At 56.6% G+C, this 11713-nt stretch overlaps 1 protein-coding gene across 1 annotated transcript in view; it reads left to right on the forward strand.

Moving 5' to 3' along the window:
- Window positions 1-5979: 5979 nt before the first annotated feature.
- Window positions 5980-11713, forward strand: part of CLCN7 (chloride channel, voltage-sensitive 7) — a gene marked incomplete at its 5' end in the record, with an annotated part of 14677 nt that continues 8943 nt past the window's right edge. Inside the window, 7 exon segments of the mRNA XM_009698074.1 lie at window positions 5980-6069; window positions 7728-7799; window positions 9178-9249; window positions 9488-9553; window positions 10177-10309; window positions 10633-10742; window positions 11517-11597. Of these exon segments, the coding sequence (XP_009696376.1) occupies window positions 5980-6069; window positions 7728-7799; window positions 9178-9249; window positions 9488-9553; window positions 10177-10309; window positions 10633-10742; window positions 11517-11597 (624 nt within the window).

Below are 11713 nucleotides of genomic sequence, written 5' to 3' on the forward strand. Positions count from 1 at the left end.
GGCCGTGGGTGCAGCTGAGACCATCCCTGGACCAGGACCTCACCCTCTGCCTGCCTCCTGGGGCTGCCCTCTTCTTTTCTACCGAAAATCTCATTCTGTGAGAGGGCCCGTTGCTGCTGCCCAAACCAACAGGTCGGGCTCAAACAGAAGAGCATCCAACGCTGGCGTGGTGGTGGATGTCGTGCGGTACGTACGGGACGACGCTGGCAAAAAACAAATCCAGGGTGGGCTGTGTTACAAACACAGGGAGACCAATTCCTTCTTGCAAATTAATTTTGGGTAATTAACTGAAGAGAAACTTCTCTCCAGTGTACCCAGAGGCTGTTACTCAGGCAGTCTGCCTGGCGGTCTCTCCTCCACGGGTAGTGCGGTTAACTGAAGCACGCCGAGGCACTCAGTGGCCCATTACTGAGTGAAGCTGTGGCTGGGCAGGCCATGCTGGGCAAGGGCCGTGGGCTGAGCAGGACATCAGGCCAGGTCTGTGGGGCACGTCCATGCCAGCACCAGGTGGGAGAGGGGCTGCCCCTGGGTGATATCCTCGAATTCCCTGTGAAGGGTTTGGTGGGAGACTGGAGCTTAGACAGAGAGGAGCGGTGCCAGCCTTTGGCAGCTGTTAGCAGGGATGTCTCACCGAGCGTGATTCTGTGCTGCCCTGCTCCTGGGCAAGTCAGAACAGGAGGCTAATTAGTGGGAAATACAGGGTTCGTTAGGCTGGAAGTACCTAGTGTAGCACTGTGGGAGCGGGGCACAGTGGCTGGAAGGAGTTGCGCCATTGCAGCTGTTCTGGTGTGAAAATAAAAATAATCTTCCTAGCCAGTCCAGCAGGAACCTGTGTATATACAGCACGCGTTGTCTTTAAAGATCACGTGGTGAATTCTGCAGGTCTGAAGGGTGTTAAAATAGGGAATAACCAGATCTCGTGGCTGTGGGTCAGTTAGGAAATGCCTGAGCGCCCCTACAGCAGGGGCAGGTGGTAGTGGAGGCCTGGCCCTGCTCATCTATTGTCACCGTGTCCCTTCACAGTGTGGACAGCTCAGGTCCCAGCTGGTAACAAGGTGCTACATCGCATTTTCCTTGGCAAAGGAGGAGAGTCAGTACCTTGCCAGAGCTCCGAACCCGCCGCTGCCCAGACCACACGTGCCCCTGGCCGCGGCACTGACCTGGCAGCGGCAGCTGGGTTGTCACCATAGCGCTGGGATTGCCTTTCGGTGTAGGACAGCTGTTTCTCTCCCTCAGACGGTCCTTTGACCTAAATGCCATATAGTCTTACAGATTGAAGCAGGAAGGCAGGACAGCTTTGGCAGAGAAACAAAGAGAGATTGGAGCTGCTTAATTTACAGGAGACTTAAACTTGGGTTGTGGTAATACAATAAAATGTCCCTGGCGGAGCTGCTTCTTTTTGTCATGTGCTTGTTTAATGGAAATGAAAGTGATCTTAAAGTGACAAAAGGAAACGCGGGTCTGTAGTTCCCCGGCTGGCTGCTGCAAGAGACTGAGATCGAGCGGTTGTGGGCGGGAGGTGAGGAGGGACTGGATAAACATGCCCATGCCCGTAGAGGGGATGCTACAGGGCTGTGCCTGAGGTCTCCTCCAGTTTTGGGGCCAGCTGAGTGCTGTTCCAGAGCTGACTGAGGCTTCGTTCTCTCACCAGGACTTTCTAGTGCCTTGAATATATCAAGAAGTGAGAGGCTGCCTGTATGTCAGCATCATGCCTGCCGTGGGCTGCCCCTTTCCTGCAGCCGTGCATGTTAGTTCTCAGGCTGAAAAGGGTGGACGATTTTAGTAAGAGCAGCCAGTTGCCATCGTTAGGCATTTTGCGAAAAAGAACACTTCTCCTTCGATACTCACCAAAGATAGGCTCTGTGTTTGTGCTAAAATGCCTTAGCTTTGGGATTGCTATAATGCTTCTGCTCCAGAGGATGCCTGGAACAGGGGGTGTGGGCAGGGGCTTACAAGAATGTGGACCAGGCTGCTTCTGCTGGGCAACTTGTCCTTAACCTTTGTGTGTTTATTCTGCATTTCTAGATATTGTTGGTCTTGTTTTCTTTCACTTCAAGTAACAGGGTGCAAAATGCAGCCTTTATGGCTGGGTGGTGATGCCAGAGGGCTGCCACGCTTGCTGCAAGTGGAAAATCGGGGGGGAGGGAGAAAAGGAGAAGTCTGCTGGGTGAGCACTGATTCCTGGCAGATGGACTGCAGGTTGTGCATTCTCTGGGTACCGAGACAGAGGCTGCCTGTCCTCGCCTGCCCGCTGCCAGCAGCCTGAAGGTGATCTCCCCAAAAAGCTGCTGACCTCCCCAAAAAGCCACTGCCCTTGGGTGGTGGCAGGAGCTTCCCCAAGCAGAGGGGTTTTAGCAAGTCCAGTCCCTTCTGCTGGGTTCTTGCACCATCAGGAACTGCAGCTGTGCTTTAACCTAGCACTGCTCCTGTGCAAAGGGGACACGTGGGACAAGGTACCCGGAGAAAGATAGGTGGGCCAGGACAATAACAGCATCTCCCAACTTTGTGCAGGTGAGGGGCAAGGAGCAGCTGTGACCTGGAGTGGCAGTGGGAGACTGGAAGCAAAATTGTAGCTGAGTGGTGACACCACGGGGAGACTCTGGATGCTTTCTCCCTCCTTATGGGCCTGGAGGTGAGGAGCCTCATTCTGTCCTGATGTGAGGGTTTTGGGGATGATGGCTGCGTTGGTTTGAAGCCCATCGCAGCTGTGGCTCTATGTCAGAGGAGGGGGATTTCGAAAGCCCAGTGGCTCATCTGCCCCATACGCTGCCTTAGTTGGTGACAGGGCTTTCCCCGCCGGGGAGCCACCTGGTGATGCAGCCTTGCAGCCTGGAGCCGTCCCTCCCACCCAAGCAGGTACTGGGGGCTCCTCGGCAGAGCGTGCTGGGGCCAAGAGGGCCCTGGGGACTGGAAGTCCTCTTCCTTCCCTCCCACTGCTTCTGCAATAACTGCTATGGGCTCCTGATGTGGTCTGTGCCACGCTTTATCTCATTGATAACAGAAAGCCACATGCTTCCAGTTCGTTAGTGAGCGGCAAGACGGTAATGAGGGGCAGTGTACAGGGGGATGTCTTCACACCAGGCAGCGGTTGCTGGGGGTGGGTGATGTCCTACAGAGAGCAGCCTTGCTGGCTCATCTTTGTGGAAATGGGCTGTGGAGCAGAGTCAGATGCTCCCTATTTACGGTTCTTCAAAGCGACGTTTGGGAGGCACTGCTAGGTCACTGTGCACGCAGCCCGGGTTGGTTCTGTGATGTTTTAGCCTCGACTGAAGTCATTCTGCGAATCACAAACAGGGATTGCTCTTTGGCTGCTTTACTTGGAGGTAAAACACTGCTGTGGCATCATGTATAGCAGCATGGCTTCTTGTCACCTTTGCCAAATGGGGATGCTGGCAGCAGTGCTGCTGTCTCCCACCCCGACCTGTGATGCTCCAGGCTGGTGCTGGTACCTGTGTTCAGCTGCCGCTGTCCGACCTTGGAGATGATCATCTCAGGGCATGAGTAGAAGGTGGATCTGGTAGAAGGATCTTCTACCAGATTTTCTGCTTGGTCCTGAATTTGCTCTCACCCATCTCAGAGCAGTGCTGGAGTGGGCAGCAGCATAATGAAGGGGGAAGGGGCCTCAGGAGGTCTCTAGCGCAGCCCCTGCTAAGAGCGGATCCCTTAGACCAGGTTGATCAGGGCCACATCCAGTGAAGATGTGGGTATCTCCAAGGGCAGAGACTCTGCACCCTCTCTGACCCCAGGTTGGGTGTGTGGCCACCCTCAGGGTGAACGTTTATCTCTGATATCTAAGCAGAAATTCCCTTGCTGCAGCTTGCCTGCTGCTTCTTGTCCCATCAGTGCGAAGCTTTGTGCAAAGTCTGGCTCCATCTTCTCTGTAACGTCTTGTTAGGTGTCCAGAGATGGCGAGGTGATCACCCTGAGGAGCACCAGCATCTTCTTGCAGGTCTTAACATATGCTTCAGCCCCTGACTGTCTTGCTGGACTCACTCCTGGTGTCTCTGTGCCTTTCTCTTCCCCGTGTGCTGGTTTTGGCAGGGATAGAGTTAATTTTCTTCCTAGTAGCTGGTACAGTGCTGTGTTTTGGATTTAGTGTGAGAATAATGTTGATAACACACTGATGTTTCAGTTGTTGCTGAGCAGTGCTTACCCTAAGCCAAGGACTTTTCAGTTTCCCATGCTCTGCCAGCGAGGAGGTGCACAAGAAGCCGGGAGGGAGCATGGCCAGGACAGCTGACCCCAACCAGCCAAAGGGAGGTTCCATACCATAGCACGTCACGCCCAGTATAGAAGCTGGGGGAGTTGGCTGGGGGGCGGCGGCCAAGGCCCCCCCTTGCTTGGGGCTGGGCTGGGCATCCGTCAGTCAGTGGTGAGAAATTGTGTTGTGCATCACTTGTCTGTCTGGGGTTTTATTCCTCTCTCTCAGTTATCTCCATTTTCATTACTATTATTATTATATGCTATTTCAGTTATTAAACTGTTGTTATCTCAACCCACGGGTTTTACCTTTTTCCTATTCTCCCCATCCCACCGGGGAGGAGGAGCGAGCGGCTGCGTGGTGCTTAGTTGCCAGCTGGCGTTTAACTATGACACCCGGGGAGCCCAAAGTGGATGCCAAGTCCCAGATGTGCTATTGTAGGTGCCAGGCAGAGGCGTGGGATCCCTTCCCTGGACCTCCTGGCTGCGGTCTTGCACATTCCAGGAGGTGGTCAGCCATCTCCACTGCAGGTTTGTGCCACCAACTCCTCTTCAACTCATCTGCCAGCTTGCTGCAAGACTTTTTCAGCAAAGCTGCTGTCTAACCACTAGGACACATCCATCCCAGGTGCAGGGCTTTGTATTTGACTCTGTTGATCTTCAGGGGCTTCCCTGCAGCCTGGTGAGGTTCCTTTGAGGAGCAGCCCTGCCCGCCAGCGTACCAACTACCCTGCTGAAAAAGACATTAAGCAATTTTGCTCCAGATCAAGGCTCCAGACATCTCTTTGCAGAGCTCCAAATGGGTAAGGAGTTAGCTTTACCACCGAAACAGGGTGAGGGCCGGGTGCCGTCGCTGTTCGTGTGCTGCTGTTGGAGGCAGGCTCAGCTGCCCCGAGAGCCTCTCGTGGGACAGGAGAGCTCTTAACCTGTCTACGTCCTCTGGGTTTTGGCAACAGTGCGTGTTGTTATGTGGAGATAACCATACCACGGTCACACCAACATCATGTGTACCCGGGATCAGCAGCTGTCTTGGCCGAGTTTAAAAAATATCCAAAGGAGGGTAGCGCCGTCCATGTGTTCAGTGAATCTTTGAACTGTGCACAAATAACCTTCTGTCTTGGCTCCTGGCTGCCTGAATCCCCCCTGTCCCTCTTATAAAGGTTGAGTGCTGATGGAAGTAGATTTTTCCTGTCCTCCTGGCATGTGATCCCCGTGGCATGATCTCCCTGTGGAGACGGGAGCCAACCCTCCACTCGCAGAGTGCCTTGGCCCATCTGGATGCTGGAGGGATGCCAGGACTTAAGAGTTGGGGGCGGCGCATATTAAAAACAAGTTGCTTCTCTGATGAAGTTCAGTTTCAAGTTCAACTGCAGCTCCTTTCCCTTCATCTGTGCTTGGGTCCTGCTGCTGCCTAATCCCTTGGGAGCGGAGCTGCTGGGCCTTGGCCACTTGCTCCACAGGGAAGGGGGGTGTGTGAGGGGGTCACAGATTCAACCACATTTGGTCTTTCTGTGGTCCCCTGTGGCTAGCAGAAGAAGAATTTCCCCGAAGGACTGATCCCGTCTGAGGTCTTGGTGCCTGAGGTGTGAGCAGAGGACGTGGCACGGGTGACCGTTCCCATCTTGTTACCTTGATCTTGCCCTAGACGTGTGACGTCTAATGGGAGACTTAAATCTTTGTGCTTCTTGAAGCCAGGTGGAGGGGGATTCCCTTGCAAGGTCTCAGTTTTGTCCCTCCCAGGGTTTCAGGCCAAGGACTGTGTCCTTCCCCCCTTCCTAGGATGACAGGGGCCTGGCTGGGACCTCCGCCTGCCATCAGAGCAGCTGGGCACCAGTGGGCTTTGAGACGGGCGGTTCCTGCCTCCAGCTTGTAAGTTCCCAACCATGTCCCCCCAGGGAGGGGACAGCTTTGGGTGTGCCTGGCTCAGAGGAGCCCACAGTGGTCTGCTCAGACTGCCGGGAAAAGGGTCCACCTGCATCCTTTCCATGGGGATTACGGAGCCATCGTGGACCAGAACCAAAGCCCAGACTGGTCTCACCAAACCAGTGTTCAAAAACGGCTGCATGGAGCACTTTGTGCTCAGCCCCTCCTGTGGGCTCAGGGTGCTCGGGACAAAAGGGCACCCACGGGGGTTTGAGAAGCTGGGGCAAAACCCACCTGCAGGTCAGGGAGTGAATGAGAATGTGGAGCAGACAGAGAAATGGGAAAATAGGTCAGGCTGCAAGCACAAAGGGATATTCTTCGTCTGCTGTGACGTGCACAGCTCCCGGCTGCTCTGGCCTGCACGTTCCAGATGGGATCGGTGGGGATTAACGCAGCAGGGGCTCGAGCTGGGATATGCTGGCTTGCTGGCAGAGGGACTGATGTGCCAGGGCCCCGCTGTTGCTCACCATCCCTCTTTTATTCTCCAATCCTTTAGCCTGGCAGCTGGGGAGTGGTGAGGCTCTGGAGGAGAAGATCTCAACGTTGAGCAATGGTGTTTGGGCTGTGCCTAGTGACAGTGCTGCTCGCACCCTTGTGCATCCCTGTGTTTCACAACGACGGAGGGGTGACAGCAGCTTGCCCCTTTCTGCCGAGTCCCCTCGCGGCTCGGCTGCAGCCCCAGCCCTTGCCTACATTGGCCAGGAGATGAGATGTGCCCCAAATAGTCTGAAAACTCCCGTGTTACGCAATTGCTCTGCCAGTAACGAGCCTGAGTGGTCACCAGCAAAAGGAGAACCTGATCCTCAGTGGGAGATGCAAATGCTCCTTCCCGACATTGTGCTGGGGCCAGCTCGGAGAGGCACCCGAGGTGTGTGTCTCCGAGGCTGTGTGGGAGCAACGTGCCCTGCTGCCTCTTGTGTGTGCTGGCTGGCAGCTGGCCCGGCCATCGCTTCGATCCCGGCTGCTTGGAGGGAGACAAAAACGCTGATGTGCTCATCTCCTTGGCCGGGAACTGCTTGTGTGGAGCAGATGGCAGAGCCAAACCTGCCCTTGGCCATCCCTTATTGCTGGCTGGGCGCGCGAGCCGAGGGATGGCCCCGGCACATCTCGGTGTGCTTGTGACTGTGGAGATGGTGCTTTCTGTTCGGGAGGGTCTGTCCCTCCCCAGCTCCAGGGGACCTGGAACGTGCTGCTCGGCACGAGTTTGCTGGCTGCACGGCTGCTGCGTTGGAGTGCACGCTCGTTGGCCAGAGGCTGTTGGTGACTCTCACCAGCTCTTGGGGCTGCCGGTCCCAAATGAGCTGCTGCTGGCTGGCACCTTCCCTGGGTGAGCCGCCTCTGGCAACTAACAGGTTGGAGCAACTTGCCCAAACCCTGGCAGACTGCTGCTGCCTCCTGCTCCTTCCAGGGTGGTGGGTCCCACCTCCTCGGTGTGTCCTCCAAGAGCAGTCCTCTGTGGGTGCTGCGCTTCGGGGGGCTCTGGCGGTGGGCAGGCAGAGCTTTGCAAAGGGGACAGAGCACGAGCACCCGCGTGCCTGCTCCTTCCTTCTGCCAAGGCTTGCAGCACATTCAGGAATTGACCCCATTTTCCCTTCTCTCCTCAGCTCACTCCTTCCTCCTTCTTGCGCATCGGGCAGCTAAGCAATGTGGACCTCAACGAGGACATCCGTGAGCTGGTGAGTGGCACAGAAAGGGGCCCACCATTACCAAGACTCCTTCCCTTCTTCCACTAACGGCTGCCTCTGTTCCCCCCTTCCCATCCTGCTTGTCCCACGAGGGCTCCAGTGCTTCCTCGTGGGCTGGGTGACCTTCGCGGCGTGGTTGCCTGATGCTCTGCCCTGACCCTTGCTGCTTCCCCTTAGCTGCAGCACTGGCCCAAGGACATCGAGGTCTCCTGCACTGTTCTGGGCAGCAGCACCAGCCCACCGGCACAGGGACCTTCCTGTTCCCCCCTTCCCATCCTGCTTGTCCCACGAGGGCTCCAGTGCTTCCTCGTGGGCTGGGTGACCTTCGCGGCGTGGTTGCCTGATGCTCTGCCTTGACCCTTGCTGCTTCCCCTTAGCTGCAGCACTGGCCCAAGGACATCGAGGTCTCCTGCACTGTTCTGGGCAGCAGCACCAGCCCACCGGCACAGGGACCTTCCTCCCATGGGAGCAAATGCACGAGCGGGTGGAGTGGGAAGGGATTTCTTCCTTCTTAAAGCTGCTTCTCTTGCCTGCTGCCCAGCTTGATGTGAAGGCATGGGAGGGGACGTGCAGTGTGACAGCAGCTGGGGGGAAGATGGCTCAGCCCTGGGGACAGGGCTAGCTGCAGAGGGGGCATCTTGCAGAAACTCTCAGATTTCAAGTTATTCCCCCCTCGTGCACCTGAAAAGCCTTGCTTCTCCAGGTGCTCCTGCCTCAGCTCCAGAGCTGTAGGAAGAGCAAATGAGAAGATGACTTTTGCTAAATATTCCTTGTGGAATTCTTAAATGGGAAGGAACATGTCTTAATCCAGTGTCTTGGAGGATGGGCTGGGCCTGCTTTGGCTGTAGCTGTAACGTGGGGCCGGGGAAGGGTGTGGGGTGCCACTGCCCTGGGGGCCCCTCTGGCTTCCTCGGTAAATGCCCTAATTCGGAGCTGAGAACAGCTTGCATGGTCAAAGGCATTTGGGAAACAGAATTTGGTTTCTGCCCAAAAACGTGGGCCTGCTTGAAATAGCTCCTTGCTTTCGGCCGAAGGAATTTCCTGCCGAAGTGAAAGGTTGCCGTCCACTGGAGCACGGAGCCGCTCGGAGGCAGCACCAGATCAACATGGCAGCCTGCTACCCAGCTGGGCGAACCCTCCATCTGCTCGTGGGGAAATGTCCTGCCCACGAGGACCTGACAGCCTGTTCCAACTGCCTTAAATCCCACATATCCACGAACTGGTGGAAAATCATCCCAGATCCCAGCCTGCCATGCAGCTTGCACTGTGCAGTCCTCCCTGCGTCTCCTGAGCATAAAAACTAGTGTTAAACCAGCAATTACGTTGGACTTGGACCTGACCGTCCTAACTTGTGTATCGCATCCCGCAGGAGACGGAGCTCCCTCGGCAGCGTCCCAACGAGATCCCTCACAATGAGAAGCTCCTGTCACTCAAGTACGAGGTAAGTGTCTTCCCCCATCTTGGCTTTGCCCTCTGAGATGCAGTGAGTGAAGTGCGTGGGGTGAGGGCTTGTGGCTGCCCAGCTAGGGGACTTTCAGCAGGGAACAAGCAGGATCGAGGGAGCAAAATGACACAGGAGTATGGAGGGGCAGGGGTGGGGGTCTGAGGGCAGCCCCCCCCAGCACAGGCTTCTCTTCCCCTGTGCTAGATGGTAACAGCGTCTCCCTTTCCTGAACTAGAGCTTGGATTATGACAACAGTGAAAACCAGCTGTTCCTGGAGGAAGAAAGGAGGATAAACCACACGGTGAGTCTTGCTGTGACCTGGCTGCCCACCGTCCCCGCCGCTGGGATGGCCCAGGGAAATTGTTCCCCCTGCCCGGCTGCTGGGGGGCTTCTCTGTGCCAGGGCAGGTTGTGCTCAAAGCAGTGCTTGAGCTGGGGTGGGCTTATGGGCACTGACCAGCTTGTGATGAGCTGTAAAACCTCAGGAGCAAGGACCCAGCATAGGATGATTTGAACAGGAGCTAGCCTGGGCGTGCATGGTGGCATTGCTGGGTGGCATGGGGCAGGTCCCTGAGCAGAGGGACTTCTGGAGCCATGTGAAACATCTGCCCTGAGGGCTTTGGGAGTCAGTGCCGCAGCAAGAAGCCCAACAGGAGGGGCTTGATGGAGGCGGGCAAGCTGGAAAAGCATGTCTGCTGTCAGGGATCCCACAGAGGAGCAAGGGCACTGGCTTAAAATAAGTAAATAGTGGCCAGGCTTTGCAATGCTGGGTCAGCCAGCATCGGTTTTCCTTAGACAGCTCTGAGGAGAGCTCCTCGGGCTTAGGGCTATGTTGGGGAAGGTGGCCAGGTGGGTTGGAGTCCCCCTGATGCTGGTGGGGTCCAGGCTCAGTGGCAGTAGGGTCTGATGGCTGTCTGTCCCTCAGGCTTTCCGGACGGTGGAGATCAAGCGCTGGGTCATCTGTGCCATGATTGGCATCCTCACCGGCCTAGTCGCCTGCTTCATCGACATCGTGGTGGAGAACCTGGCTGGGCTGAAGTACCGGGTGGTGAAGGGCAGTATCCTCCCCACGGAGCGGTGGCTGCCGGCCAGCCGGGAGCTCCAGGATCTCTGCTCCTGGTAGCTGCGAGAGGGGTGCTGGGGGAGAGGGTAGAGCTTCCTCACCTGGGTTTGATGGCACAGACCCTGCCACCCAAGGTGTTGCCGAGTGCCCAGCTGCTCTGCGGGGCTGAGCTGTGGCTGGGTGGCGGCCGCAAGGAAAAAAACAGCACGCAGGATCTGCTGCACTGCCGCAGCCCAAGAAGTGTTTTAGCAACGTGTTATCACAGCGGGAGGGATGGGAGCCAACCAATACTGGATTTTCCTTGAGCTGCTTCCCCAGACATCGACAAGTTCACGGAGAAAGGGGGCCTGTCTTTCTCCCTGTTACTCTGGGCCACCCTGAATGCCAGCGTGGTGATGGTGGGCTCCATGATTGTTGCTTTCATAGAGGTAGGAGTTTGGAACTGGTCTGGGTTGGGGTATCCCTGTGCCTCCTGCCCCGGTCCTTTTTGTGAGGGAAGCAGGATCATGTCTCCAGAAAACATGTAAATTTGTGTAATAGAAAATGTATTTCTGCCAGATTGGCTCTTGGTAGCCCCAGTTCTTTGACGTTGGCTCCAGCTGTCGAGTTTCTCTGGGGCCGTCAGACTGACGGGACGTGCTGCCCTTTGCTGGCACCCTGGGGCAGAGTCTGTGCTCCAGCCTTGGGCGCAGGCACAGCTTTCACAAGCCTTGGCCCCAGCTCAGCCTCTCCACGTTGAATGTACCTGAGTGCAGGCAGAGAGCAGGCTGGCCGGGTGCCTCGGGGACACCTTCTGGAGGACAAACCAGAGACTGGGGCTGGTTATGGCTGGGAGGGGCAATGACTCCCTGTGGACCTCTCTGAGTCAGCAGTGTCTTCCCTGTGGCTTTGCCCTTGCTCTCCCTGGCCGTCAAGTGTGAGTCTTCTGCAGCGCTGGCCCTCTCGCCATGGCACAGTGGTGGGAACACCTTAGTGTGCCCCAAGAACCCAGCCAGCTCCTTCTCCCTGGCACATTTTCCCTTAGGGGCAGTGGATACCTCCCTCAAGTCCACCTCCAGAGCCTGTAGATAGGCTTTGGCCTCATCTCTGAGCCCCCCTGCGGGTGTGCTTGGTGTGGCCCCCGTGCTGAGAGACAGGGGTAAGGTGGCCAGTGTGTCCCCATCCTGTATGTGGCAGCCGCTCACTCTCCCTGCTCCCCGCAGCCCGTCGCAGCCGGCAGCGGCATTCCCCAGATCAAATGCTATCTCAACGGTGTGAAGATCCCACACGTTGTCCGCCTCAAGGTAGGAAGAGGGAGGTGGTGGGGTGCGTGCCTTCTGCCCGTGATGGGACCCCCTCTGCCAGGGTGACCCCAGTGTTGTGTCCTCATGGGGTGGTCCCTGCCTGTGCTGCGGCAGAG

This window comes from Cariama cristata, unplaced genomic scaffold, assembly GCF_000690535.1.
Source record: "Cariama cristata isolate BGI_N322 unplaced genomic scaffold, ASM69053v1 scaffold3324, whole genome shotgun sequence".
Taxonomy (NCBI): Eukaryota; Metazoa; Chordata; class Aves; order Cariamiformes; family Cariamidae; genus Cariama; species Cariama cristata.